Here is a 25,690-nt window from a genome sequence, read left to right on the forward strand (position 1 = left end):
ATGCCTGAGCCACTGAAGTGCACAGGGAGGTCAGTAAGAGGGAGACGTGACACAAAACAATGTGTTAGAATGGAAATGTTTTACAATGTGCTTACAATGGGGTGATCGTGTAGTACTGAATATAAAAGTATCTGTAAAAGTGTTAAAAGTGTATGTATGTACATATATATATATATATACACACATACATATGGAATGTTTCTTTTTTCTATTTTTTTTTTTTTTTTAATTTTGATGATCAGGTAGCTAATATTTATTTATTTCACAGATGCATGCAGTTATCCGCTGTTGTCCATAACTATTAATTGCCGATCTCCCTTTGCTTTCTTGTCAAACTGTTAATAGTCTTTATTTGTGTCTAACAAGTGCACACAATAACAGATAGGTACGTGATGATGTCTATGCAGTATCGACTCTCGTCAGTTACGCTTCTCACGCGCAATGATCTTCGCCATCGAGGAGATTAACAACAGCTCGGAGCTGCTGCCAGGCATCAAACTCGGTTATCAGATCCACGACTCGTGCACGTCAGTGCCCGTATCGATGCATGTGGCCTTTGAGCTATTAAATGGTCTGGACGCGGTGTTTTATACGGATGATGACTGCTCACAGTCAGGTATGGTGATGGCCATCGTCGGTGAGTCCAGCTCCACGCGATCCATCAGCATGTCGCGAGTCACCGGGGCCTTCAACATTCCTCAAGTAAATACTTTTTTGCAACTCTGGTAAATTATGTGATACATTTTCAGTTTTCTGTCCCATACTGACTGCATCTGGCATTCCACTCGTTAATATTTTGAATTTTTGGAAAAATATGTTTGGCAAATATTTTTTGTCTGTCCCGATGAAGAACCACACTGTTGTTTTCCTTCAGGTGAGCTACTTTTCCACTTGTGCATGTCTGTCCGATAAGCAGCAGTTCCCGACTTTCTTCAGAACAATCCCGAGTGATCAGTTCCAGGCTGACGCGCTGGCCAAGCTGGTGAAACACTTTGGCTGGACTTGGATAGGTGCTGTCCGCACTGATTCGGACTATGGCAATAACGGCATGGCGACTTTCCTGCAAGCAGCCCAGAAGGAGGGGATCTGTGTGGAATACTCTGAATCTTTCTATCGGACCCACCCACGTAGCAGGATCCAGAGAGTAGCAGACGTCATCCGCAGGTTTTCACATAAGTGATTGTGTTTTTGTTCCCTGTGTGACCCTTCACTCCACCACACAAAACCAAAACAAATGTTTCGTCCAAGCTGAACAATTGTTTAATTATCATGGTGGTCATTTTCATTTTCATGATGCTTTTTCTGCTGATAATTAAGATACTGTTATAGAAATAGGCCAGTGCGGCACGTTCAACATTCCAAAAAAACCATAGCCATTTTTCATGTTTCATTGTGTTAATCAGGGGAGTTTTTTTGGGAACGAAAAATGAAAAACCTAAATATATTTTGCATTCACGAAACTTGCTCAGCATTAAAATATAGTCATTAAACGGATTATATTTTAGTGTGTACAACTCACTGTTAAAATACATTTAGAGAAGTTTTAGTCTTTTCATCAGCACCAACACCAGTCTCAGCCAAAAAACGTCACCTAAACATGATAACATGGTAACTTTGCCTGGATTGTTCCATCACAGAAAGATTTGGGTGCACTTCAAAATATTCCTCCCAAAGCTCTGGACATCTAATACTAATGACTATGTTCTTAACTATCTTGATGCTTTCATTGGTTTAACCTAATACACTGTCATGTCTCTCAAGGTCAACCGCGATGGTTATTGTGGCATTTGCAACTTCTTCAGAACTGAGGGTCCTGCTAGAGGAGCTGTCAGTGGAACCTTCTCCACCTCGCCAGTGGGTTGGCAGTGAGGCCTGGGTAACCAACCAAGACATGCTGAAGTTCAGCTTCTTTGCTGGAGCCATTGGATTTGGGATTCAGCGATCTGTCATTCCAGGTCTGAGAGAATTCTTGCTGGATCTCTCTCCCACTAAAGTGGCTGCGTCTCCAGTGCTTACTGAGTTCTGGGAGGAGGCATTCAACTGCAGGCTGGAAAAAAGTAAGTTAGCTTTGCATATTTTTAACAGAGGTTGTGCTCACAGTCGGGTCCTTGTGTTTGTGTTGTTCTGTTGATTGACAGTCTGAATGGTGCCTTGTGTGTTAAAAAGAACACCAGCTTCAGTCAAATTTATTTATTTTATTTTGAACAATGCCATCAGATAGACAAAAGTTTCATCCCTGCAAATAATCTCACTTGATGAATTTAGGTCAAATGCAGACCCTCTCCTGTGTTGGAGAATATTCTGTATGAACTTGGCTGCTGTGGTTTCTCAGTACCAACACTGTAGTCACAATCACAAGCATACAATACACAGACAGCCTCCAGGCCACCAAGCTCAATTAAGATTAAAAATTGTGCTACCAATCATATAGCAATTGCAGTCACAAATTTATGAATTATTATAAATGATTATGAATGATTTTTTCAGAAAAGTATTTGTTGTAGCAAATTTAAAACATATGAAGTCAACACCTTCTTCTGTCTCTGTGTGTTTTCAGTTGCAGCCGTGGATGAGAGAGTGTGTGATGGATCTGAAGACATACAGACGCTCCAGAGCCAGTACACTGACACATCTCAGCTCCGAATCACTAACATGGTGTACAAGGCTGTTTATGCAATAGCACATGCCATTCATAATTCAGTGTGTCAGGAAACAAATTCTACAACTCAGTGTGACAAAACCACCAGGATCGAGCCCAAACAGGTCCGTTGAAATGAACAATGAACACAACAATGCATTTATTTTTTTATTGCAGTATACTTAATGAAATGAAATATTATTTGTTCTCCATCATTGTCTTACTTCATCTTCACAGCTGCTCACTCCGCTGAAGAAAGTAGAATTTTCCCAAAATGGTTATGATGTGTCATTTGATGCCAATGGGGATCCTGTGGCCACATATGAGGTGGTTAACTGGCAAAAAAGTGAAAGTGGCAGCATTGAGTTGGTGACAGTAGGTTTCTATGATGCATCACTGCCGGCGGGCCAGGAGTTCAGTATCAACAGGAACCTCACCTGGATGGAAGGTAGAACACAAGTAAGGAGTGATGGGCAAAGTACACAACTCTGATGAAGGGCTGAATTCCATCAACCAGCAGATAATTTTAAATGAATTTTAACAAATTTCATGATTCTAAGTTAAGCAGTTAGAATACATACTTTCATTCAGCTTTCATGTTAGATTGTTTATAATAATTTGCTCTTAGCTGAGTTCTATTCCTTCTTGTCAAATATTATTCCAATACAAGTTAAAGTTGGACCTGCCAAATGGACCTGCTAGAAAAATCTTCAACATTTTCTTATGTCAATTCATTGCATATTTTTTTTGTTTCATTGTTTTTGTTCCAATGAATTCACATAACCTAATGCTGCGGGGGAAAAAAAGTACTGAACGCACTAACTTGCTTGTTGAATCTGTAGAATAATTATCTTTTTTAATATGTTACCGTTAGTAACTGCTCATCACAACTGAATTGTCAGACATCAGTCATTATCTGCCACTCACATTCCTCTGCACCTCATCCAGATAATTGATATGGAAGTCGAAAATTTGTTATTTGAATCAAATCTATACCACCTGAGGCGAGACAAGTGCCAAGCATCAGACCAACTGACAAGTGAATATTTTATAACAACATGTTGGGACAAAGGCAAATGTTTTTTTCAAGACACATCAGGAGATACAAGCAGAATTGCTGACACAAGGCAGCAGTATGTTGATAGGCAGAGGCGAAGACAGGAATTTTTTGCAGCTTAAACACACCGCCAAATTTGGAGGGTGCGTTAAAGTGGCCAGTAGGAAGAGTAAGGCATGTCAAATGTGCATATAGCACTGCTACTATAGCTCAAAGGCTTCGCTCCATTTCTTCCACAAAAGCTTAAAAATACACTTTGTATTCGAGAGACAGCAGTGGGAGTGCGTTGTTGTGATTTGGTTTGCTCTTATGACAACCTATAGTCTGTCACATTTGAGACAAGAAGAAAATTCATCCACTCATCTTTCCGTCAAACTAAACCTAACAGGAACCTTCATAGGTATTAGTGAATTTGTTTATACCTGTGATCCAGGTCCCTGTGTCAGTGTGCAGTGACAGCTGTCCTCCAGGAACCCGTAAAGTGCTGCAGAAAGGAAAACCCATCTGCTGTTATGATTGTATACTGTGTCCTGAGGGAGAGATTAGCAATGCTACAGGTAACTTTTTGTTTCTAATGGATATTTATGACATCAAATATTTGACTACTGTAAGACTTGTTGATTTATTTTTTTCAGATTCTACTGATTGTTTCCCTTGTCCCAAGGAGTTCTGGCCTAATGCAAAGAGAGACACTTGTCTCCCCAAGCCTGTAGAGTTTCTGTCCTTTGACGAGGTCCTAGGAATCATCCTGGCTGCATTCTCAGTTGCTGGTGCCTGTCTTGCCATTATAACAGCGGCTGTGTTCTTTCGTCACAGGACATCCCCGATTGTCAGGGCCAACAACTCTGAGCTGAGCTTCCTGCTGCTCTTCTCCCTGACTCTCTGTTTCTTATGTTCATTAACTTTCATTGGAGCACCCTCTAAATGGTCCTGCATGCTGCGCCACACAGCATTTGGGATCACCTTCGTCCTCTGCATCTCTTGTGTTCTTGGGAAAACAATAGTTGTGTTGATGGCCTTCAAAGCTACACTCCCAGGTAGTAACGTCATGAAATGGTTTGGTCCTCCACAGCAAAGAATGACTGTGGTGTCTTTTACATTTGTTCAAGTTTTAATATGTACCATTTGGTTGGTTCTTAGTCCCCCTTTTCCGATGAAAAACCTGACCACATACAAAGAGAGGATCATCCTGGAGTGTGCATTGGGCTCAGATATTGGGTTCTGGGTTGTGCTCGGGTACATCGGCCTGCTGGCTGCCTTTTGCTTAGCGTTAGCTGTCTTAGCCCGGAAACTACCTGATAATTTTAATGAAGCCAAGTTTATCACCTTCAGCATGTTGATATTCTGTGCAGTGTGGATCACCTTTATCCCAGCATATGTCAGCTCTCCTGGGAAATTTACTGTGGCTGTGGAGATATTTGCCATTCTGGCCTCCAGTTTTGGATTAATTCTGTGTATATTTGCTCCCAAGTGTTTCATCATATTGTTAAAGCCAGAGAAGAACACCAAGAAACACTTAATGAACAAAAACTGAAGATGAGACATCAACAGTTAAGATACTTGAAATGTAGTTGTATATCATACACCGATCAGCCACAACATTAAAACCACTGACAGGCGAAGTGAATACCATTAATCATCTTTTTACAATGCAATGTTTTGCTGGGAATCCTCCAGTCCTGGCAGTTCTTTAACACGCAGTAGGTAGTTAACTTTGCAGGCCAAATAGACACCCCCATGGTGAAGGCTCCCCCCAGCTGAACGATGTACCCTTTCATATGTCAAAACAGTTCAGGAATATTTCAAGGACTACAACAATAGACTGCAGATTCCACAGATCCCAACCTGATCGAGAATCTGTGGAATGCACCGGAATAGGCCAAATCCACCCTCCCACCTGGTGGGGCCTTCTCAATAACCAGGAACCAAAGGATCCAACATTTTGATGCCAGTGACCAGAAAATATCCCCAGAGGTCCTGTGTCCCTTCCCCTGACAGGTCAAAATGTCTTGGCAGCACAAGGGGGACCTACAAGTTATCAAACAGGTGGTTTGAATGTTGTGGCTGATCAGTTTATGTTGCACACAATCAACACAATTTTCACTAAGTTAAGCTTTGAATGTCCCTACACATGAATTTGTATTTTCAACAAAAAACAGGGCCATGTCCGAAATAAAGTCTAACATCATAGCAAAAATGTGAGGTGCTGTTGTGACATTTTGATGAATTATTTCAAACGTTTCAATGGAATAATAGATCTTGTGATTAATTTAAGATATCAAATTCCATAGAAAGATGCTGGATGAAGTGATCAGAGCTGAATAGGGGTGTTCCCTCTGTGATGTATGTTAAGCTGACGTACAATAGAGGGAGGGAAACTTTGTTCTGAAACTGCATATAGAACAGTGAAAACACAGACAGTATTCTCACATACAGGCACAGGAGAGATGGAGATCTCAGCTCTCTTTATTGGTCTGATTCTGTCTCTGGGTTTGTATAAACTGAACTCACCTGTTGTCTTGAATGGTTCTGAGGATGCTGTGAAACAAAGGGCTGGGCTTACAGAGGATAGGAGTGGTGCTGGGGTCAGCACTGAGGCCTCATCTGTGAAATGTAAGCTTCAGGGTGCCAGTCGTCTGCCTGCATTCTCAATGGATGGTGACTACGTTATCGGAGGTGTTGTCGGAATACACACCAGCATGCACACAGTCAAACATAACTACACCACCATGCCTGAGCCACTAAGATGCACAGGGAGGTCAGTAAGAGGGAGAAATGGTGAATAAGATTGATGGAAAATGTTAACTCTTTTACTATTAATCAGCCATTAAAATTCCTGTCACTTTCACTGATATCTAATTCTATGATTTTAATTCTGGTCGTGTGATAAATGGTAATTGTTTGTTTCACCAATGCAACACAGTTATTGTCTCGAACCATGAATTGTAGGTCATCTTTTCGATTTTTGGTTTATCTGATTTCTGAATTGTTCTGATTTCATGGACATTTGGACAGTGACATGAGTGTCTGTGTACAGAATCGACCACCGTGAACTGCGCTTCTCACGCGCAATGATCTTCGCCATCGAGGAGATTAACAACAGCTCGGAGCTGCTGCCAGGCATCAAACTCGGTTATCAGATCCACGACTCGTGCGCCGCAGTGCCCGTGGTGGTGCAAGCGGCATTTCAGCTATTAAATGGCATTGACCCGGTGTTTTACACGAGCGATAATTGCTCACATTCAGGTATGGTGATGGCCATCGTCGGCGAGTCTGGGTCCACGCCATCCATCAGCATGTCGCGCATCATCGGGGCCTTTGACGTTCCTCTTGTAAATATTTAGAATTTCTGGAAAAATGTGTTTTTGATATAGATCACATCGAGTTTTTGTTTTTTACATTAAAGAATCACACTGTTGTTTTTCCTTCAGGTGAGCCACTTTGCCACTTGTGCATGTCTGTCCGATAAGCAGCAGTTCCCGACTTTCTTCAGAACAATCCCGAGTGATCAGTTCCAGGCTGACGCGCTGGCCAAGCTGGTGAAACACTTTGGCTGGACTTGGATAGGTGCTGTCCGCTCGGATACGGACTATGGCAATAACGGCATGGCGACTTTCCTGCAAGCAGCCCAGAAGGAGGGGATCTGTGTGGAATACTCTGAATCTTTCCATCGATCCCACCCACGCAGCAGGGTCCAGAGAGTAGCAGACGTCATCCGCAGGTTTCTACATCACTGATTGTGTTTTTCTTCCCTGTGTGACACTGACCTTCTGCTAACCAAACAAAAACAAATGTTTCGTCAAAGATGAGCAATAGTTTAATTATCGTGGTGGTCAATTTCATTTTCATCATACTTTTTCACTTGATAATTATAATACTGTCATAAAAATAGGCCAGTGCTGCACATTCAACATACCAAAAAACTTAACCAAAAATGAAACAAAAATGTTTTGCCAAGTGTGAAATAAAAGGTATTTTGTATTATTTCTTTCATTGTGTTTCTTTCGCTCATATTTTATGCAGATATTGTCTTGAAACCGAGTCTATGACACAAAAACTGTACATTCACTACATCAAAAAAGTGTATCTCATGGCCTCTTTTCTTTCTTTCACCAGTCTTGATATTTGTTTGGTGTAATATGATTTAATCATATCTCTTCAGGTCAACAGCGATGGTTGTTGTGGCATTTTTGGCAGCTCCAGAAATGAGGATCCTAATGGAGGAGCTGTCGCTTGAGCCTTCTCCTCCTCGCCAGTGGATCGGCAGTGAGGGCTGGGTAGCCAACAGAGACATGCTGAAGTTCAGCTCGATTGCTGGAGCCATTGGATTTGGGATTCAGCGATCCGTCATTCCAGGTCTGAGAGAATTCTTGCTGGATCTCTCTCTCACTAAAGTGGTTGCGTCTCCAGTGCTTACTGAGTTCTGGGAGGAGGCATTCAACTGCAGGCTGGGAAAAAGTGAGCCAGTTGTTCCTGATGTTTTAACACTGATGTTGCTAACAATTTGGTCTTAGGGTTGTGTTGTTGTGTTTGTTTGAGTGGAGCTTATTGTGTTAAAAGGTCATCAGCTGCTTTGAGATTTAAGCACAGATTTGTTTCAAAAGGGAAATCAGTTGATATTGAACAAAGACATGAGGTGGAAGTTGCAGCTCTATGAAGAGTCCATTCTTCCATTTTTTGCAACACTCATCCGTCAGGGTCGTGTGGTGGCTGGAGCCTATCCCAGCTGACGACAGGCGAGAGGTGGGGTTCACCCTGGAATGGTCACGTCAGTCACAGGGCTGACACACAGCCAGACAACCACACACGTACACACCGAGGGGCAATACTGTAGCCGGAGTTTCTGGAGAAACCCTTGAAGGCACAGGGAAAACATACAAACTTCACACAGAATTTGAACCAGTAACCCTCTTGCTGTGAGGCCACAGTGCAAACCGCTGCACCACCGTGCCACCCCTATGAATAATCTTACTTTATTGTTTTATTTCAACTTTAGGTTTGCTAAACATTTTGGCTGAAGTAGTTGAACACAGATATATGAGTTTCTGCAGGCACTTTACATCAAAGAAGAAGCAGAAAGAAAGCACAGAAAAAATAATAAACACAGTAATTAATGCTTTTGTTATATCTTTGTCAAAGATAAAAACACCTTCTGTCTCTGTGTGTTTTCAGCTGCAGCCGTGGATGAGAGAGTGTGTGATGGATCTGAAGACATACAGACGCTCCAGAGCCAGTACACTGACACATCTCAGCTCCGAATCACTAACATGGTGTACAAGGCTGTTTATGCAATAGCACATGCCATTCATAATTCAGTGTGTCAGGAAACAAATTCTACAACTCAGTGTGATAAAATCACCAGCATAGAGTCAAAACAGGTCAGTCGAGATGTACAATGAACACCCAAGTGGTCTTGCTTTCAATATATGAAACCTAATTTGGTGTCAGTTGGTGCTTCATCCTCACAGGTTCTCACTCAGCTGAAGAAAATAAATTTTTCCCAAAATGGTTATGATGTGTCATTTGATGCCAATGGGGATCCTGTGGCCACATATGAGCTGGTTAACTGGCAAAAGAGTGAAAGTGGCAGCACTGAGTTGGTGACAGTAGGTTTCTATGATGCATCACTGCTGGCAGGCCAGGAGTTCAGTATCAACAGGAACCTCACCTGGATGGAGGGCAGCACACAAGTAAGCAGTGATGGGCAAAGTACACAACTCTGATGAAGGGCTGAATTCAACCAGCAGATAATTTTAAATGAATTTTAACCAATTTTATTTTTTCTACGTTAAACAGTTAGAATACATACTTTCATTCAGCTTTCATTTTAGCTTGTTTGTAATAGTTTGCTCTTAGCTGAGTTGGTGAACTGGACTTATTTAAAACATAGTGGCAGGTGAAATGCTGAGGACATAACAGATAAACATACTGCCATCTATGTGATGACACATTTGTTGAAGAGGTGCACTGGTCAGTCCAATCACCAGAATAAGTTTTTGCCATTTAGCCTTTCTGAAAATCACATCTTTCAGTGTGTCATCCAGACTACTGGTGTGCAAGTCATGAATCAGTCATATGAAACAAACCACTCTGTTTACTGACCAGGGACCAGTCTTCAACTCGACTAACTCGTTGATTGAATCACACCCTCCTGCCTGTATAGTGCAAACTGTTAAGACAGCATGACACCAAGTGATACACAACTGTGCCACTCTGACTTCAGCTGAATTGGTACAAATCTATCAAGCCAATTAACCCTGCCCTCAAGGAAAAGAAACTTTTGCACTTGTTTCTACTCAGTGTTAGCTGTCCCAGCTCAAAGTCCAAATCAGAAAGACACAGTACACTTAAGTGACTGCAGTGGGAGTTGAAATTTACTGTGATCAGTTTTTCTTCAAAGGCCTATCACTTTTGAGAAAAGAAAATTCATCTATTGATTTCAAGAATTCTGAGTTTGTTTGTATCTCCATGTCAGGTCCCTGTGTCAGTGTGCAGTGACAGCTGTCCTCCAGGAACTCGTAAAGTACTGCAGAAAGGAAAACCCATCTGCTGTTATGATTGTATACTGTGTCCTGAGGGAGAGATTAGCAATGCTACAGGTAACGCTTTGTTTCTAATGGATATTTATGACATCAAATATTTGACTACTGTAAGACTTGTTCATTTATTTTTTCCAGATTCTCCTGATTGTTTCCCTTGCCCCAAGGAGTTCTGGCCTAATGCAGAGAGAGACTCTTGTCTCCCCAAGCCTGTAGAGTTTCTGTCCTTTGACGAGGTCCTAGGAATCATCCTGGCTGCATTCTCAGTTGCTGGTGCCTGTCTTGCCATTATAACAGCGGCTGTGTTCTTTCATCACAGGACATCCCCGATTGTCAGGGCCAACAACTCTGAGCTGAGCTTCCTGCTGCTCTTCTCCCTGACTCTCTGTTTCTTATGTTCATTAACTTTCATTGGAGCACCCACTGAGTGGTCCTGCATGCTGCGCCACACAGCATTTGGGATCACCTTCGTCCTCTGCATCTCTTGTGTTCTTGGGAAAACAATAGTTGTGTTGATGGCCTTCAAAGCTACACTCCCAGGTAGTAACACCATGAAATGGTTTGGTCCCCCACAGCAAAGAATGACTGTGGTGTCTTTTACATTTGTTCAAGTTTTAATATGTACCATTTGGTTGGTTCTTAGTCCCCCTTTTCCATTGAAAAACCTGACCACATACAAAGAGAGGATCATCCTGGAGTGTGCATTGGGCTCAGATATTGGGTTCTGGGTTGTGCTCGGGTACATCGGCCTGCTGGCTGCCTTTTGCTTAGTGTTAGCTGTCTTAGCCCGCAAACTACCTGATAATTTTAATGAAGCCAAGTTTATCACCTTCAGCATGTTGATATTCTGTGCAGTGTGGATCACCTTTATCCCAGCATATGTCAGCTCTCCTGGGAAATTTACTGTGGCTGTGGAGATATTTGCCATTCTGGCCTCCGGTTTTGGATTAATTCTGTGTATATTTGCTCCAAAGTGTTTCATCATATTGTTTAAGCCAGAGAAGAACACAAAGAAACATTTAATGAACAAAAACTGAAGATGAGACATCAACAGTTAATATATTTGAAATGTAGTTGTATATCATACACCGATCAGCCACAACATTAAAACCACTGACAGGCGAAGTGAATACCATTAATCATCTTTTTACAATGCAATGTTTTGCTGGGAATCCTCCAGTTCTGGCAGTCCTGGCAGTTCTTTAACACGCAGTAGGTAGTTAACTTTGCAGGCCAAATAGACACCCCCATGGTGAAGGCTCCCCCCAGCTGAACGATGTACCCTTTCATATGTCAAAACAGTTCAGGAATATTTCAAGGACTACAACAATAGACTGCAGATTCCACAGATCCCAACCTGATCGAGAATCTGTGGAATGCACCGGAATAGGCCAAATCCACCCTCCCACCTGGTGGGGCCTTCTCAATAACCAGGAACCAAAGGATCCAACATTTTGATGCCAGTGACCAGAAAATATCCCCAGAGGTCCTGTGTCCCTTCCCCTGACAGGTCAAAATGTCTTGGCAGCACAAGGGGGACCTACAAGTTATCAAACAGGTGGTTTGAATGTTGTGGCTGATCGGTTTATGTTTAATCAACATAATTTTCACCAAGTTAAACTTTGAATGTCCCCACGCATGAATTTGTATTTTCAACAAAAAATAGGGCCATGTCCGAAATAAAGTCTAACATCATAACAAAAATGTGAGGTCCTGAGTCCTGTTGTCACATTTTGATGAATTATTTCAAATGTATTTCAAATAATGAACAAAAATTAACGAAAGACATTTGAAATTTTGAAACACTGAAAATACATCATAAAATATCGGTGAAGAGAACATGTTGCAGACTTTCAGTATGTTTGTCACCTAGTTGTTTTAAGTATTCCCATAATGCACACTTTTTTTAAATTATCAATTTTTGGATATCCTTAAATGTGACATTTTCTTTTTCCCAAAAAAAAAGGTTTATGTTCAATGATATCTACATGCATAACAAAATCAATGACCATTTGGAAACTTATTAAAAAGCATATCAAATCAAACAATACATTTTGTGATTTATTTAAGACAGAATGGAACATCACTTGACAACCTATTAAAGGAGTGCATCTGTTAACTGCAACATAACAAACATTTAAGTGAAGGAGGACAAAAATGAGGAAGATGTGTTTACAACGGTAACTTGGAAACATATCATCCTAAAGGCACAGGGGAAGGGGCACACCACAGAAAAGAAGAGTTCAAAGAATTTGACAAGAGTTCATCAGTGAACAGAAGTAGGAGGGAAACTTTTATCTGGAACTCTATATAAAACAGTGAAAACAAATGCAGTCTGCTCACGTACAGACCCTCGAGAGATGGAGATCTCAGCTCTCTTTATTGGCCTGATTCTGTCTCTGGGCTTGTGTGAGGACTCAACCTCATCTGTGAAATGTAAGCTTCAGGGTGCCACTCGTCTGCCTGTGTTCTCAATGGATGGTGACTACGTTATTGGAGGTGTTTTCTCCATACACAACTACAGACACACAGAGACGCATAACTACACCACGATGCCTGACCCATTAAAGTGCACAGGGAGGTTAGTAAGACGGTGATGTGTGGTTAACAATGTTGAACGACGAATGTGTGGATGGAAATGTTTTAAAATGTATGATGTGTTTACATTTTACTGGAAAGTTTCCATGTAGTATTGAATATGAATATATTTAGCAGTATACATATATATATAAATATATTGAGAGAGAGAGACAGAGATTTGTTTTACAGAAGCAGTGCAGTTGTCAGCTGTGTTTGAAATTGCGAATTGTCTGAACTTGTCTTAAACAAGTTAGGTGATGATGTCTTGTGTGCAGTATTGACTCCCGTGAACTGCGCTTCTCACGCGCAATGATCTTTGCCATCGAGGAGATTAACAACAGCTCGGAGCTGCTGCCAGGCATCAAACTCGGTTATCAGATCCACGACTCGTGCACCGCAGTACCGGTGGCGGTGCATGTGGCATTTGAACTATTAAATGGTCTGGACCCGGTGTTTTACACGGGAGATGACTGCTCACAGTCAGGTATGGTGATGGCCATCATCGGTGAGTCTGGCTCCACTCCATCCATCAGCATGTCGCGTATGGTTGGGTCCTTCAACATTCCTCAAGTAATTATCTTTTTGCTTCAGTTATGGCAGATTATGTGACACAGACCAGCTCCACCTTTTTGTCTGTCCCGTTGAAGAACTGCACTGTTGTTTTCCTTCAGGTGAGCCACTTTGCCACTTGTGCATGTCTGTCCGATAAGCAGCAGTTCCCGACTTTCTTCAGAACAATCCCGAGTGATCAGTTCCAGGCTGACGCGCTGGCCAAGCTGGTGAAACACTTTGGCTGGACTTGGATAGGTGCTGTCCGCTCGGATTCGGACTATGGCAATAACGGCATGGCGACTTTCCTGCAAGCAGCCCAGAAGGAGGGGATCTGTGTGGAATACTCTGAATCTTTCAATCGAGCCCACCCACGCAGCAGGATCCAGAGAGTAGCAGACGTTATCCGCAGGTTTCTGCATCACTGATTGTGCTTTTGTTCCCTGTGTGACACTGACCCTCTTATCACAAAACCAAAACAAATGTTATACCAAATATAAGATAAAACACAAAAATATTTTGTTTCATGATTTTTTCTTTTCCTCATATTTATAATATTGTTATAAAAGTATTGTTGAGACTATATCTAAACATTCTACATAAGAAAAGAGAAAAGTTAAAAAACTAAACCATCTGCCATGTTTCATCACATTAACCAGAGGTGTTTTCTGGGATGGGACAAAGTTTGGGGACAAGGCCCAGAGCATCTAGCCGTTTTTTGTTTTGGGTGGTCCCTGCTATTTTCCTGGAACACTACAGCCCAGCCTAAATTTTACTTAATGTCACTGTTTTGTAGGTCTACTCCAAACATTACACTTCATTCAAAATATAATTTTTAATAGGAATGTCTGTTTTTTACATTCTGTTTGATTGAAGACTTACTCTGATCCGTTTGTAATGATTTTTCAAATTTACTTTTGAAAAAGTGTCTTAACATAAATTTGCACAACATCATCTAATGATTATATTTTGTTTCCTCAAGTGATTTTTTTCTTTTTGTGTGTGTGTCCTGTCAAGTTAATAACAACAGGTTTTGGTTTTGCTGCTTAAATGTCTCACAATATGTGCTACAGTGACTGCATGCATGGAAATATTTAAAATTACTGAAAGAAGCCTGTCAGGAAAATGCTGATACGTTAGTACAGCAAACAAGAAGGAATCGCCTGAAAAGCAAGTGCATAATATCAAAAATAGCATACAGGGCAGTATTCTACATTCTGACTCTAGAGGTAGTGTGAAATATCCATGTGAATGCAGGTCAGAGAATCAGAAAAAATAATCTATTTGAGTGGGTGGCATTTGGAGGATTAATTCATACATGTGAATTCAGATGAACTCAGTGCTGCAGATGGACTGATAGAGACTGTATACAAGATCATGTGACCCTGCCCTGCCAACTCCATATCCACAAAAAAGCAGCAGCAAGGAGTGGGATGTTGGGAAATAAATTTACATTTGGTGATGATTACAAATTTATTTTCTCTGTCAGAACTACCTTGATACCTGTATTGGTATAATATAACAATCTGCCTCCACAGGTCTACGGCGAAGGTTATCGTGGCATTTATAGCCTCTGCAGAACTGAGGATCCTGCTAGAGGAGCTGTCAGTCGAGCCCTCTCCTCCTCGCCAGTGGATCGGCAGTGAAGCCTGGGTAACCAATAAAGACATGCTGAAGTTCAGCTTCTTTGCTGGAGCCATTGGATTTGGGATTCAGCGATCTGTCATTCCAGGTCTGAGAGAATTCTTGCTGGATCTCTCTCCCACTAAAGTGGCTGCCTCTCCACTGCTTACTGAGTTCTGGGAGGAGGCATTCAACTGCAGGCTGGGAAAAAGTGAGCATGATATGCATATATTTTAACAGAGGTCGTGCCCACATTTGGATCCTTGTGGTTGCGTTGTTTTGTTGATTGACTGTCTGGATGGCACCTCACGTGTTAAAAAGAACAACAGCTGTGATAAACTTTTTTTTATTTTGAACAATGTCAACAGGAGGACAAAAGTTGCATCCCTGCAAATAATCTCACTTGATGATTTGAGGTCAAGTTTAGGTCTTGCTGTCTTGCTATACTGGCTGCAGTGGTTTCTCAATACTAAAACTGCAGTCCTAAACAAAAGCATACAATAAACAGACAGCCTCCAGGCCACCATGCTGAATAAAAATTGTGCTTCCAATCATTAGCAGTTACAAATATATGGAGGTTCATGACAGATCATTTCTTCTAACCAAATCAAATTAAAAGTAGTGATCAAAAGAACATTTCTGCTATGTTGTCGCTTGTAAATGTGTTAAACACGATGTTGAGATTATAATTAAGATTATAATGATTTGCCCAAAATGAAAAAAAAAGCAGCTATTCAAAAGAAAATGAACAAATCTGCAACGAAGTGCTTTGAAATCTAATGGGAAAGAAGCATGCTGATTTGACAAAATTACAATAATATAGAAAAGTTTGTACGAGGAACATTGGAGAGGTGAAATAAAACAAAATGGAAGCAGAAGCTAAAAATAAACATATGAAAAAATTCTAGTTTAATATAATTGAAGTAAAGACATGTTCTGTCTCTGTGTGTTTTCAGCTGCAGCCGTGGATGAGAGAGTGTGTGATGGATCTGAAGACATACAGACGCTCCAGAGTCCATACACTGACACATCTCAGCTCCGAATCACTAACATGGTGTACAAGGTTGTTTATGCAATAGCACATGCCATTCATAATTCAGTGTGTCAGGAAACAAATTCAACTACTCAGTGTGACAAAATCACCAGGATAGAGTCCAAACAGGTCAGTCAAAATGGATCACTAGACTCTCAGTACTCTCACTACAATGCACCTTTTACTTAAACGAATATTCATTCAGTTTTTCAAATTTTCATTTCTCATTTCATTACTGTCTTGCTTCATCTCCACAGCTTCTCATTCAGCTGAAGAAAGTAAATTTTTCCCAAAATGGTTATGATGTGTCATTTGATGCCAATGGGGATCCTGTGGCCAAATATGAGCTGGTTAACTGGCAACAAACCGAAAGTGGCAGCACTGAGTTTGTGACAGTAGGTTTCTATGATGCATCACTGCCAGCAGGCCAGGAGTTCAGTATCAACAGGAACCTCACCTGGATGGAGGGTAGCACACAAGTAAGGAGGTCAAAAGCTATTATGAAACATAAGCAACTTTAAGTCTGGTGAGCTCAGAGGCTATCATATGTGTTTTTCTTCTCTTTCCGTGCAAAAATGTCTTTTAAATTCAGATGAAACTTCAGCAGTCTGATATGAACAAATCAAGTAACTTCCAGTGTTCCAATGAAATGGTTTCAGGAAAGGTTTTCTCCACAACCATTATGAACAAACAGAAAGATTGCAGGGGTCATCAACAATTTTAGTACTCATACTGGCATGTGCATATTGTTTGAACACACACTGCATAGCACACCTGAATAACTGAACTTGCTCACAGGCTTTGTTCCATTTCTTCCACAAAAGCTTAAAAATACACTTTGCATTCGAGAAACAGCAGTTGGAGTAAGACTTTGTTGTGATTTGGGTTGCTCCTATGACCACCTATGGTCTGTCACATTTGAGACAAGAAAAGAAAATTCATCCACTCATTTCAAACTTATCCATCAAACTAAACCTAACAGGAACCTTCATAGATTAGTGAGTTTGTTTATGCCTGTGATCCAGGTCCCTGTGTCAGTGTGCAGTGACAGCTGTCCTCCAGGAACTCGTAAAGTGCTGCAGAAAGGAAAACCCATCTGCTGTTATGATTGTATACTGTGTCCTGAGGGAGAGATTAGCAATGCTACAGGTAACTTTTTGTTTCTAATGCATGTTGACAACATCAAAGATTTGCCTGCTACATGTACTTTTTGGTTTGTTTTTCCAGATTCCCCTGATTGTTTCCCTTGCCCCAAGGAGTTCTGGCCAAATGCAGAGAGAGACTCTTGTCTCCCCAAGCCTGTAGAGTTTCTGTCCTTTGACGAGGTCCTAGGAATCATCCTGGCTGCATTCTCAGTTGCTGGTGCCTGTCTTGCCATTATAACAGCGGCTGTGTTCTTTCGTCACAGGACATCCCCGATTGTCAGGGCCAACAACTCTGAGCTGAGCTTCCTGCTGCTCTTCTCCCTGACTCTCTGTTTCTTATGTTCATTAACTTTCATTGGAGCACCCACTAAGTGGTCCTGCATGCTGCGCCACACAGCATTTGGGATCACCTTCGTCCTCTGCATCTCTTGTGTTCTTGGGAAAACCATAGTTGTGTTGATGGCCTTCAAAGCTACACTCCCAGGCAGTAACGTCATGAAATGGTTTGGTCCTCCACAGCAAAGAATGACTGTGGTGTCTTTTACATTTGTTCAAGTTTTAATATGTACCATTTGGTTGGCTCTTAGACCCCCTTTTCCATTGAAAAACCTGACCACATACAAAGAGAGGATCATCCTGGAGTGTGCATTGGGCTCAGATATTGGGTTCTGGGTTGTGCTCGGGTACATCGGCCTGCTGGCTGCCTTTTGCTTAGTGTTAGCTGTCTTAGCCCGCAAACTACCTGATAGTTTTAATGAAGCCAAGCTTATCACCTTCAGCATGTTGATATTCTGTGCAGTGTGGATCACCTTTATCCCAGCATATGTCAGCTCTCCTGGGAAATTTACTGTGGCTGTGGAGATATTTGCCATTCTGGCCTCCAGTTTTGGATTAATTCTGTGTATATTTGCTCCAAAGTGTTTCATCATCTTGTTGAAGCCAGAGAAGAACACAAAGAAACATTTAATGAACAAAAGTCTAACTTAAGCTTCAAGGATTGAAAATCAAGTTATAGTTGTAGAGTGTATGTTGCACATAATCAACACAATTTTCACCTAGTTGTCTTAAGTATTTTCCTTTACAAATTTGTTGAATGAAATAGTTAGAATTTTACGTTTTTGAATGACTTTCCACATGTTTTTTTTATTTTTCACAAATCAATGCAATGTCCTCAAAAAAGTATAAATTCATAACAAAAACTTGTGGTAATGAGTTTTGTCACAATGTTTTCATGTTGAATGTATCACATCGGATACAACATTTAATCATGCAGTTAATTTAAAAAAGAGAACAGCAACAACTTGTTTAAAGTGTGGTGAGTTGACCTACAAGAGGAGGAGGGAAAATTGATATAAAGCCATGAAAACACATACAGCATTCTCACATACAGACAACTGAGTGATGGAGATCTCAGCTCTCTTTATTGGCCTGATTCTGTCTCTGGGTTTGCGTAAATTGAACTCAACTCTTGTCTTGAATGGTTCTAGAGATGCTCTGAAACAAAGGGCTGGGCTTACAGAGGATAGGAGTGGTGCTGGGGTCAGCACTGAGGCCTCATCTGTGAAATGTAAGCTTCAGGGTGCCACTCGTCCACCTGCGTTCTCAATGGATGGAGACTACGTTATTGGAGGTGTTTTCTCCATACACAACTACAGACACACAGAGACGCATAACTACACCACGATGCCCGAGTCACAAAGGTGTACAGGAAGGTTAGTAAGAGGGGAAAGTGCTCAATAGGAATAAGTCAGAACGTGTTACATTAGTGCTACAAACCTAAACGATAGCATTGGAAAGTAAAGAAAAAATATTTTACTACTACTTTTTAAAAGATATTAAGATTTCTAAAAATTATTATTTAGTGGACAATCAATCTCTGCATTTAAACTCCTGTGATTTCGGAGTGATTCTCTTTATTAAATTGAAGTTAAATTGGTCAGGTAACTCTGTGACGTTGTGTGTTATTGTCCGTAAGTATGAACTGCGGTTCACCTTTATGTTTCTGATTTGTGAATTGACCTTATTATATGTAAATTTGGACTTTGATATCAGCGTCTGTGTGCAGTATTGAGGCCCGTGAAGTGCGCACCTCACGCGCAATGATCTTCGCCATCGAGGAGATTAACAACAGCTCGGAGCTGCTGCCAGGCATCAAACTCGGTTATCAGATCCACGACTCGTGCACCGCAGTGCCCGCAACGGTGCAAGCGGCCTTCCAACTGTTAAATGGTCCGGACCCGGTGTTTTACACGGGCAATAATTGCTCACAGTCAGGTATGGTGATGGCCATCATCGGTGAATCTAGCTCCACTCCATCCATCAGCATGTCGCGCATCATCGGGGCCTTCAGCATTCCTCAAGTAAAGAGTTTGAATTTCTGATAATGTGTTTATTTTAGGTCCGTGCTGATTTTTTGGTTTTTGGTTCAATTGAGGAGTTACACTGACTGTTTTCCTTCAGGTGAGCCACTTTTCCACTTGTGCATGTCTGTCCGATAAGCTGCAGTTCCCGACTTTCTTCAGAACAGTCCCGAGTGATCAGTTCCAGGCTGACGCGCTGGCCAAGCTGGTGAAACACTTTGGCTGGACTTGGATAGGTGCTGTCCGCTCGGATTCGGACTATGGCAATAACGGCATGGCGACTTTCCTGCAAGCAGCCCAGAAGGAGGGGATCTGTGTGGAATACTCTGAATCTTTCCACCGTGACCACCCACGCAGCAGGATCCAGAGAGTAGCAGACGTCATCCGCAGGTTTCTGCATCACTGATTGAGGCTTTTGTTCTGTGTGACACTGACCTTCTGCTTACAAAACCCTAAATGTTTTGATAAGGCTAAGAAAAAGATATTTTCTCATTTGGAACTTTTTTTTTTCGATTTTGCACTGGTATGATGTTTATTTTTTCATCCATAATGGAGATATTGCTGTTAACAATAGTCTGCGGCACCCAAGCTGCACATTCACCACACAAAATGTGTCTCTCTTTTTTTTTCACCAGTCTTGATATTTACTTTGTAAAATTTAATGTGGGCTACTCATGTCTCTCCAGGTCAACAGCAACAGTTATCGTAGCATTTGTAGCTTCTACAGAATTCAGGATCTTACTGGAGGAGCTGTCACTGGAGCCCTCCCCTCCTCGCCAGTGGGTTGGCAGTGAGTCCTGGGTAACAACCCCGGACCTGCTGAGGTTCAGCTTCTGTGCTGGAGCCATTGGATTTGGGATTCAGCGATCTGTCATTCCTGGTCTGAGAGAATTCTTGCTGGATCTCTCTCCCACTAAAGTGGCTGCCTCTCCACTGCTTACTGAGTTCTGGGAGGAGGCATTCAACTGCAGGCTGGGAAAAAGTGAGCCACTAATGCCGATTTTTCACATGGTGTCATTACCTGTTGGAGCCTTGTGGTTGTGTTTATTTGTCTGCTTCAGTGTAGCTTACCATGTCAAAATACTCAAAAAAAAGCTACTTTCACATAAAATAATGGATTTCTATTAAGAAGCAAATCCATTTATACTGATCACAGACATTTGGTGGGCAGAAGATGCAGTTCTGTGAATACTTTTATTTTAAGATTTCAGTTCAATTTTTTGTCCTCTGAAGATTTCACATGAACTTGGCTGCAGTGGTTTATTGTAAAACTGTAGTCCTGAACATAAGCACATGTGACATCAACAGTCTCCAGACACAAAGTTAAAGACAGATAATGGTAATAAAAAATGTATTTCCAATATAAATGAGCCAAACATAGTGAGAGTAATGTCAGGTCATTTTTAGAATGTTTTTTTAAACACATTAACACAGTTGAACGAGAAATTCGAGAAATACTGGAACAGGGGTGGACTACTGTTGGATTTCATAAAGTTGAAAAAGTAAAGGAAAGCAGATGAAGACATGTTTGGAAAATACTGCCTTGAAATGCAATGCAAAATAAGCATGTGTTATATATGAGATATAACATGAGATGCCATAATTTTTATTTGTCCTGCAGGATAGAATACAAGTTTGTGCAGGCAGGTTACATAAAACAAAAAGACAGGAACAAGAAAATAATAAACACTCTTATGAATATTATTGTAATATCTTTGTCACAGCTTAAAACACCTTTTTCTGTCTCTGTGTGTTTTCAGCTGCAGCCGTGGATGAGAGAGTGTGTGATGGATCTGAAGACATACAGACGCTCCAGAGTCCATACACTGACACATCTCAGCTCCGAATCACTAACATGGTGTACAAGGCTGTTTATGCAATAGCACATGCCATTCATAATTCAGTGTGTCAGGAAACAAATTCTACTACTAAGTGTGACAAAATCACCAGAATCAAGCACACACAGGTCGGTTGAAATGAACAAAGAACACAACAATGCATTTATTTTTTTAATGCAATGTACTTAATGAAATGAAATATTCCTTGTTCTCCATCACTGTCGTACTTCATCCTCACAGCTTCTCACTCAGCTGAAGAAAGTCAACTTTTCCCAAAATGGTTATGATGTGTCATTTGATGCCAATGGGGATCCTGTGGCCGCATATGAGCTGGTTAACTGGCAAAAGAGTGAAAGTGGCAGCCTTGAGATGGTGACAGTAGGTTTCTATGATGCATCACTGCCAGCAGGCCAGGAGTTCAGTATCAACAGGAACCTCACCTGGATGGAGGACAGCACACAGGTAAGCTTTAAAATGTCAATTCATTCCAGTGCTTATGCTGCGATGTATTTACCGAATCTAATTATTCTGAAGTAGAAATACTGAATGCACTGAATTTCTTGTCAGTTCTGTAGATTAACTTTGCTGCACAATATGCTACGAAAGCTGTAGAAATTTCTGAACACAAGCAAATCAACACACTATTTTTAAATGCAAGCTAAGCTAAAGAGAAAACATACTGACAGTTTTCTTTCTCGCTTGTTTGTAACAATTTGCTGTAAGCTGAGTTGGTGAGCTTTGCCTGTTTAAAACAAACTTATGGAAGATGAGAGGGTGAGCAAACAGCAGACTATTCCGTAGTTTTAAACATGGTGATGTGAATATGTGTTCCCAGGGATTTACTGTGATTGGTTTTCCTCAATTGACAAAGTATGGCTTCTCGCTTTTGGAAAGAGAAAATCTGTGTGATAGATTCAAAGCAATACATCAGACTAAAGAGTATCAGGAACCATCATAAAACTTACTGAGTTTGTTTGTATCTCCATGTCAGGTCCCTGTGTCAGTGTGCAGTGACAGCTGTCCTCCAGGAACTCGTAAAGTGCTGCAGAAAGGAAAACCCATCTGCTGTTATGATTGTATACTGTGTCCTGAGGGAGAGATTAGCAATGCTACAGGTAACTTTTTGTTTCTAATGTGTATTTACAACATCAAATGCTCAACTGCTAAAATTCCTTTTTGTTTTTATTTTCCAGATTCTCCTGATTGTTTCCCTTGTCCCAAGGAGTTCTGGCCTAATGCAGAGAGAGACTCTTGTCTCCCCAAGCCTGTAGAGTTTCTGTCCTTTGACGAGGTCCTAGGAATCATCCTGGCTGCATTCTCAGTTGCTGGTGCCTGTCTTGCCATTATAACAGCGGCTGTGTTCTTTCATCACAGGACATCCCCGATTGTCAGGGCCAACAACTCTGAGCTGAGCTTCCTGCTGCTCTTCTCCCTGACTCTCTGTTTCTTATGTTCATTAACTTTCATTGGAGCACCCACTGAGTGGTCCTGCATGCTGCGCCACACAGCATTTGGGATCACCTTCGTCCTCAGCATCTCTTGTGTTCTTGGGAAAACAATAGTTGTGTTGATGGCCTTCAAAGCTACACTCCCAGGTAGTAACGTCATGAAATGGTTTGGTCCTCCACAGCAAAGAATGACTGTGGTGTCTTTTACATTTGTTCAAGTTTTAATATGTACCATTTGGTTGGTTCTTAGTCCCCCTTTTCCAATGAAAAACCTGACCACATACAAAGAGAGGATCATCCTGGAGTGTGCATTGGGCTCAGATATTGGGTTCTGGGTTGTGCTCGGGTACATCGGCCTGCTGGCTGCCTTTTGCTTAGTGTTAGCTGTCTTAGCCCGCAAACTACCTGATAATTTCAATGAAGCCAAGCTTATCACCTTCAGCATGTTGATATTCTGTGCAGTGTGGATCACCTTTATCCCAGCGTATGTCAGCTCTCCTGGGAAATTTACTGTGGCTGTGGAGATATTTGCCATTCTGGCCTCCAGTTTTGGATTAATTCTGTGTATATTTGCTCCAAAGTGTTTCATCATATTGTTGAAGCCAGAGAAGAACACAAAGAAACATGTAATGAACAAACATTAATGTAAGATATTTGAGGCTTTGAAACAGTGAACATACATCATAAAATATCGGCGTAGAGTACATGTTGCAGACATTCGCTATGTTTGTCACCTAGAAGTATTCTCATATTCCATATTTAAATATTCTTTCATTAACCATTTTTTGATGTCTTTAAACATGATTTCATGATTTCTCTTTCTCACAATAAATGGTATTTATTCAATCATGACTACATTGAGAACAATATCAATGACCATTTGGAAATTTATTAAAAAGCGTATCAAATCAAACAATACATTTTGTGATGTATTTAAGACAGAATGGAGCACCAAATAACAACCCATTAAAGTGGTGCATCTGTTAATGCAACATAACAAACATTTAAGTGGAAGAAGACAAATATGAGGAAGATGTGTTTATAACAAAATAACTGAAATACACAGGGTCAGAGACACAGCAAGGAAAAGGACAAGAGTTCATCAACTACCACAAAGTCCACACATCTTCTCTGATGTGTAGAAAGATGATGTGCAGTAGAGGGAGGGAAACTTTGATCTTCGACTCGATATAAAACAGTGAAAACACATACAGTATGCTCACATACACACCCTTGAGGGATGGAAATCTCAGCTCTTTTTATTGGTCTGATTCTGTCTCTGGGTTTGCGTGAGCTGAACTCAGCTCTTGTCTTCAATGACTCCAGAGATGCTCTGAAACAAAGGGCTGGGCTTACAGAGGATAGGAGTGGTGCTGGGGTCAGCACTGAGGCCTCATCTTTGACATGTAAGCTTCAGGGTGCCACTCGTCCACCTGCGTTCTCAATGGATGGAGACTACGTTATTGGAGGTGTTTTTCCTATACACTACTACAGACAAACAGAGGAGAATAACTACACCACCATGCCTGAGCCACTGAAGTGCACAGGGAGGTCAGTAAGAGGGAGACGTGACACAAAACAATGTGTTAGAATGTGGGTCATCGTGTTGTATGTGCATGTACACACACACACACACATATATATATATATATGGAATGTTTCTTTTTTCTTTGTTTTTTTTTTTTTAATTTTGATGATCAGGTAACTAATATTTATTATTGCATATCAGTTGTTGTCCATAACTATGAATTGCCGATCTCCTTTTGTTTTCTTGTTAAACTGTTAATAGTCTTTATTTGTGTCTAACAAGTGCACACAATAACAGATAGATACGTGATGATGTCTATGCAGTATCGACTCTCGTCAGTTGCGCTTCTCACGCGCAATGATCTTCGCCATCGAGGAGATTAACAACAGCTCGGATCTGCTGCCAGGCATCAAACTCGGTTATCAGATCCACGACTCGTGCGCCGCAGTGCCCTTAACGGTGCAAGTGTCATTTGAGCTATTAAATGGTCTGGACCAGGTGTTTCACACGGACGATAATTGCTCACAGTCAGGTATGGTGATGGCCATCGTCGGTGAGTCCAGCTCCACGCGATCCATCAGCATGTCGCGAGTCACCGGGGCCTTCAACATTCCTCAAGTAAATACTTTTTTGCAATTCTGTTAAATTATGTGATACATTTTCAGTTTTCTGTCCCATACTGACTGCATCTGGCATTCCACTCGTTAATATTTTGAATTTTTGGCAAAATATGTTTTTCAAAAGAATATATTTTTTGGTCTGTTCCGTTAAAGAACCACACTGTTGTTTTTCCTTCAGGTGAGCTACTTTTCCACTTGTGCATGTCTGTCCGATAAGCAGCAGTTCCCGACTTTCTTCAGAACAATCCCGAGTGATCAGTTCCAGGCTGACGCGCTGGCCAAGCTGGTGAAACACTTTGGCTGGACTTGGATAGGTGCTGTCCGCTCGGATTCGGACTATGGCAATAACGGCATGGCGACTTTCCTGCAAGCAGCCCAGAAGGAGGGGATCTGTGTGGAATACTCTGAATCTTTCCATCGAGCCCACCCACGCAGCAGGATCCAGAGAGTAGCAGACGTTATCCGCAGGTTTCTGCATCACTGATTGAGGCTTTTGTTCCCTGTGTGACACTTAACTACTACAGATACAAAAGAACAACAAATGTGTCGTCAACGCTGAGCAGTTTTTGTTATTATTATTATCTTCTTGGTATGCTGATATGATTGCCTTAATAATTATAATATTGGTATGAAAATATTCCAGTTGTGCACATTCAACATGCCAATGTGTGTTTTTTGTTTGTTTTTTTTTTGTTTTTTTGGAATCAACAACCTTTGAGGTTAAGCCCAGAC

At 41.2% G+C, this 25,690-nt stretch overlaps 3 protein-coding genes across 3 annotated transcripts; all 3 read left to right on the forward strand.

Moving 5' to 3' along the window:
* LOC124059178 (extracellular calcium-sensing receptor-like) lies at positions 1-11,536 on the forward strand. Its single transcript, XM_046389001.1, has 16 exons — positions 1-29; positions 408-702; positions 875-1,164; positions 1,762-2,057; positions 2,558-2,763; positions 2,876-3,097; positions 4,129-4,252; positions 4,331-5,223; positions 6,320-6,453; positions 6,733-7,027; positions 7,127-7,416; positions 7,858-8,187; positions 8,887-9,073; positions 9,164-9,385; positions 10,171-10,294; positions 10,373-11,536. Exons 1-16 carry the CDS (start codon positions 1-3, stop codon positions 11,269-11,271), a joined length of 4,836 nt encoding a protein of 1,611 aa, XP_046244957.1. The 3' UTR covers positions 11,272-11,536.
* A 1,157-nt stretch (positions 11,537-12,693) lies between these two features.
* LOC124059377 (extracellular calcium-sensing receptor-like) lies at positions 12,694-18,317 on the forward strand. The gene is made up of 8 exons (XM_046389320.1): positions 12,694-12,815; positions 13,090-13,384; positions 13,486-13,775; positions 14,902-15,197; positions 15,943-16,148; positions 16,277-16,498; positions 17,045-17,168; positions 17,247-18,317. Exons 1-8 carry the CDS (start codon positions 12,709-12,711, stop codon positions 18,149-18,151), a joined length of 2,445 nt encoding a protein of 814 aa, XP_046245276.1. The 5' UTR covers positions 12,694-12,708; the 3' UTR covers positions 18,152-18,317.
* Positions 18,318-19,143: 826 nt separating this feature from the next.
* LOC124059376 (extracellular calcium-sensing receptor-like) lies at positions 19,144-23,984 on the forward strand. The gene is made up of 8 exons (XM_046389319.1): positions 19,144-19,365; positions 19,435-19,524; positions 19,625-19,914; positions 20,211-20,506; positions 21,285-21,490; positions 21,603-21,824; positions 22,354-22,477; positions 22,556-23,984. Exons 1-8 carry the CDS (start codon positions 19,264-19,266, stop codon positions 23,452-23,454), a joined length of 2,229 nt encoding a protein of 742 aa, XP_046245275.1. The 5' UTR covers positions 19,144-19,263; the 3' UTR covers positions 23,455-23,984.
* Positions 23,985-25,690: the final 1,706 nt, after the last annotated feature.

Source organism: Scatophagus argus, chromosome 5, assembly GCF_020382885.2.
Source record: "Scatophagus argus isolate fScaArg1 chromosome 5, fScaArg1.pri, whole genome shotgun sequence".
Lineage (NCBI taxonomy): Eukaryota > Metazoa > Chordata > Actinopteri > Scatophagidae > Scatophagus > Scatophagus argus.

Bases quoted from the DNA above. Each gene is read 5' to 3' on its own strand.
- LOC124059376 (XM_046389319.1), top strand. From the start codon at position 19,264: ATGATCTTCGCCATCGAGGAGATTAACAACAGCTCGGAGCTGCTGCCA. The intron at 19,525-19,624 runs GTAAAGAGTTTG...GTTTTCCTTCAG, and splicing joins GGGCCTTCAGCATTCCTCAA to GTGAGCCACTTTTCCACTTG. The intron at 22,478-22,555 runs GTAACTTTTTGT...TTTATTTTCCAG, and splicing joins AGAGATTAGCAATGCTACAG to ATTCTCCTGATTGTTTCCCT.
- LOC124059178 (XM_046389001.1), top strand. From the start codon at position 1: ATGCCTGAGCCACTGAAGTGCACAGGGAG. The intron at 5,224-6,319 runs AACTGAAGATGA...TGTAAGCTTCAG, and splicing joins AGAAACACTTAATGAACAAA to GGTGCCAGTCGTCTGCCTGC. The intron at 6,454-6,732 runs GTCAGTAAGAGG...GTCTGTGTACAG, and splicing joins CCACTAAGATGCACAGGGAG to AATCGACCACCGTGAACTGC.
- LOC124059377 (XM_046389320.1), top strand. From the start codon at position 12,709: ATGGATGGTGACTACGTTATTGGAGGTGTTTTCTCCATACACAACTAC. The intron at 16,149-16,276 runs GTCAGTCAAAAT...TCATCTCCACAG, and splicing joins CCAGGATAGAGTCCAAACAG to CTTCTCATTCAGCTGAAGAA. The intron at 16,499-17,044 runs GTAAGGAGGTCA...CCTGTGATCCAG, and splicing joins GGATGGAGGGTAGCACACAA to GTCCCTGTGTCAGTGTGCAG.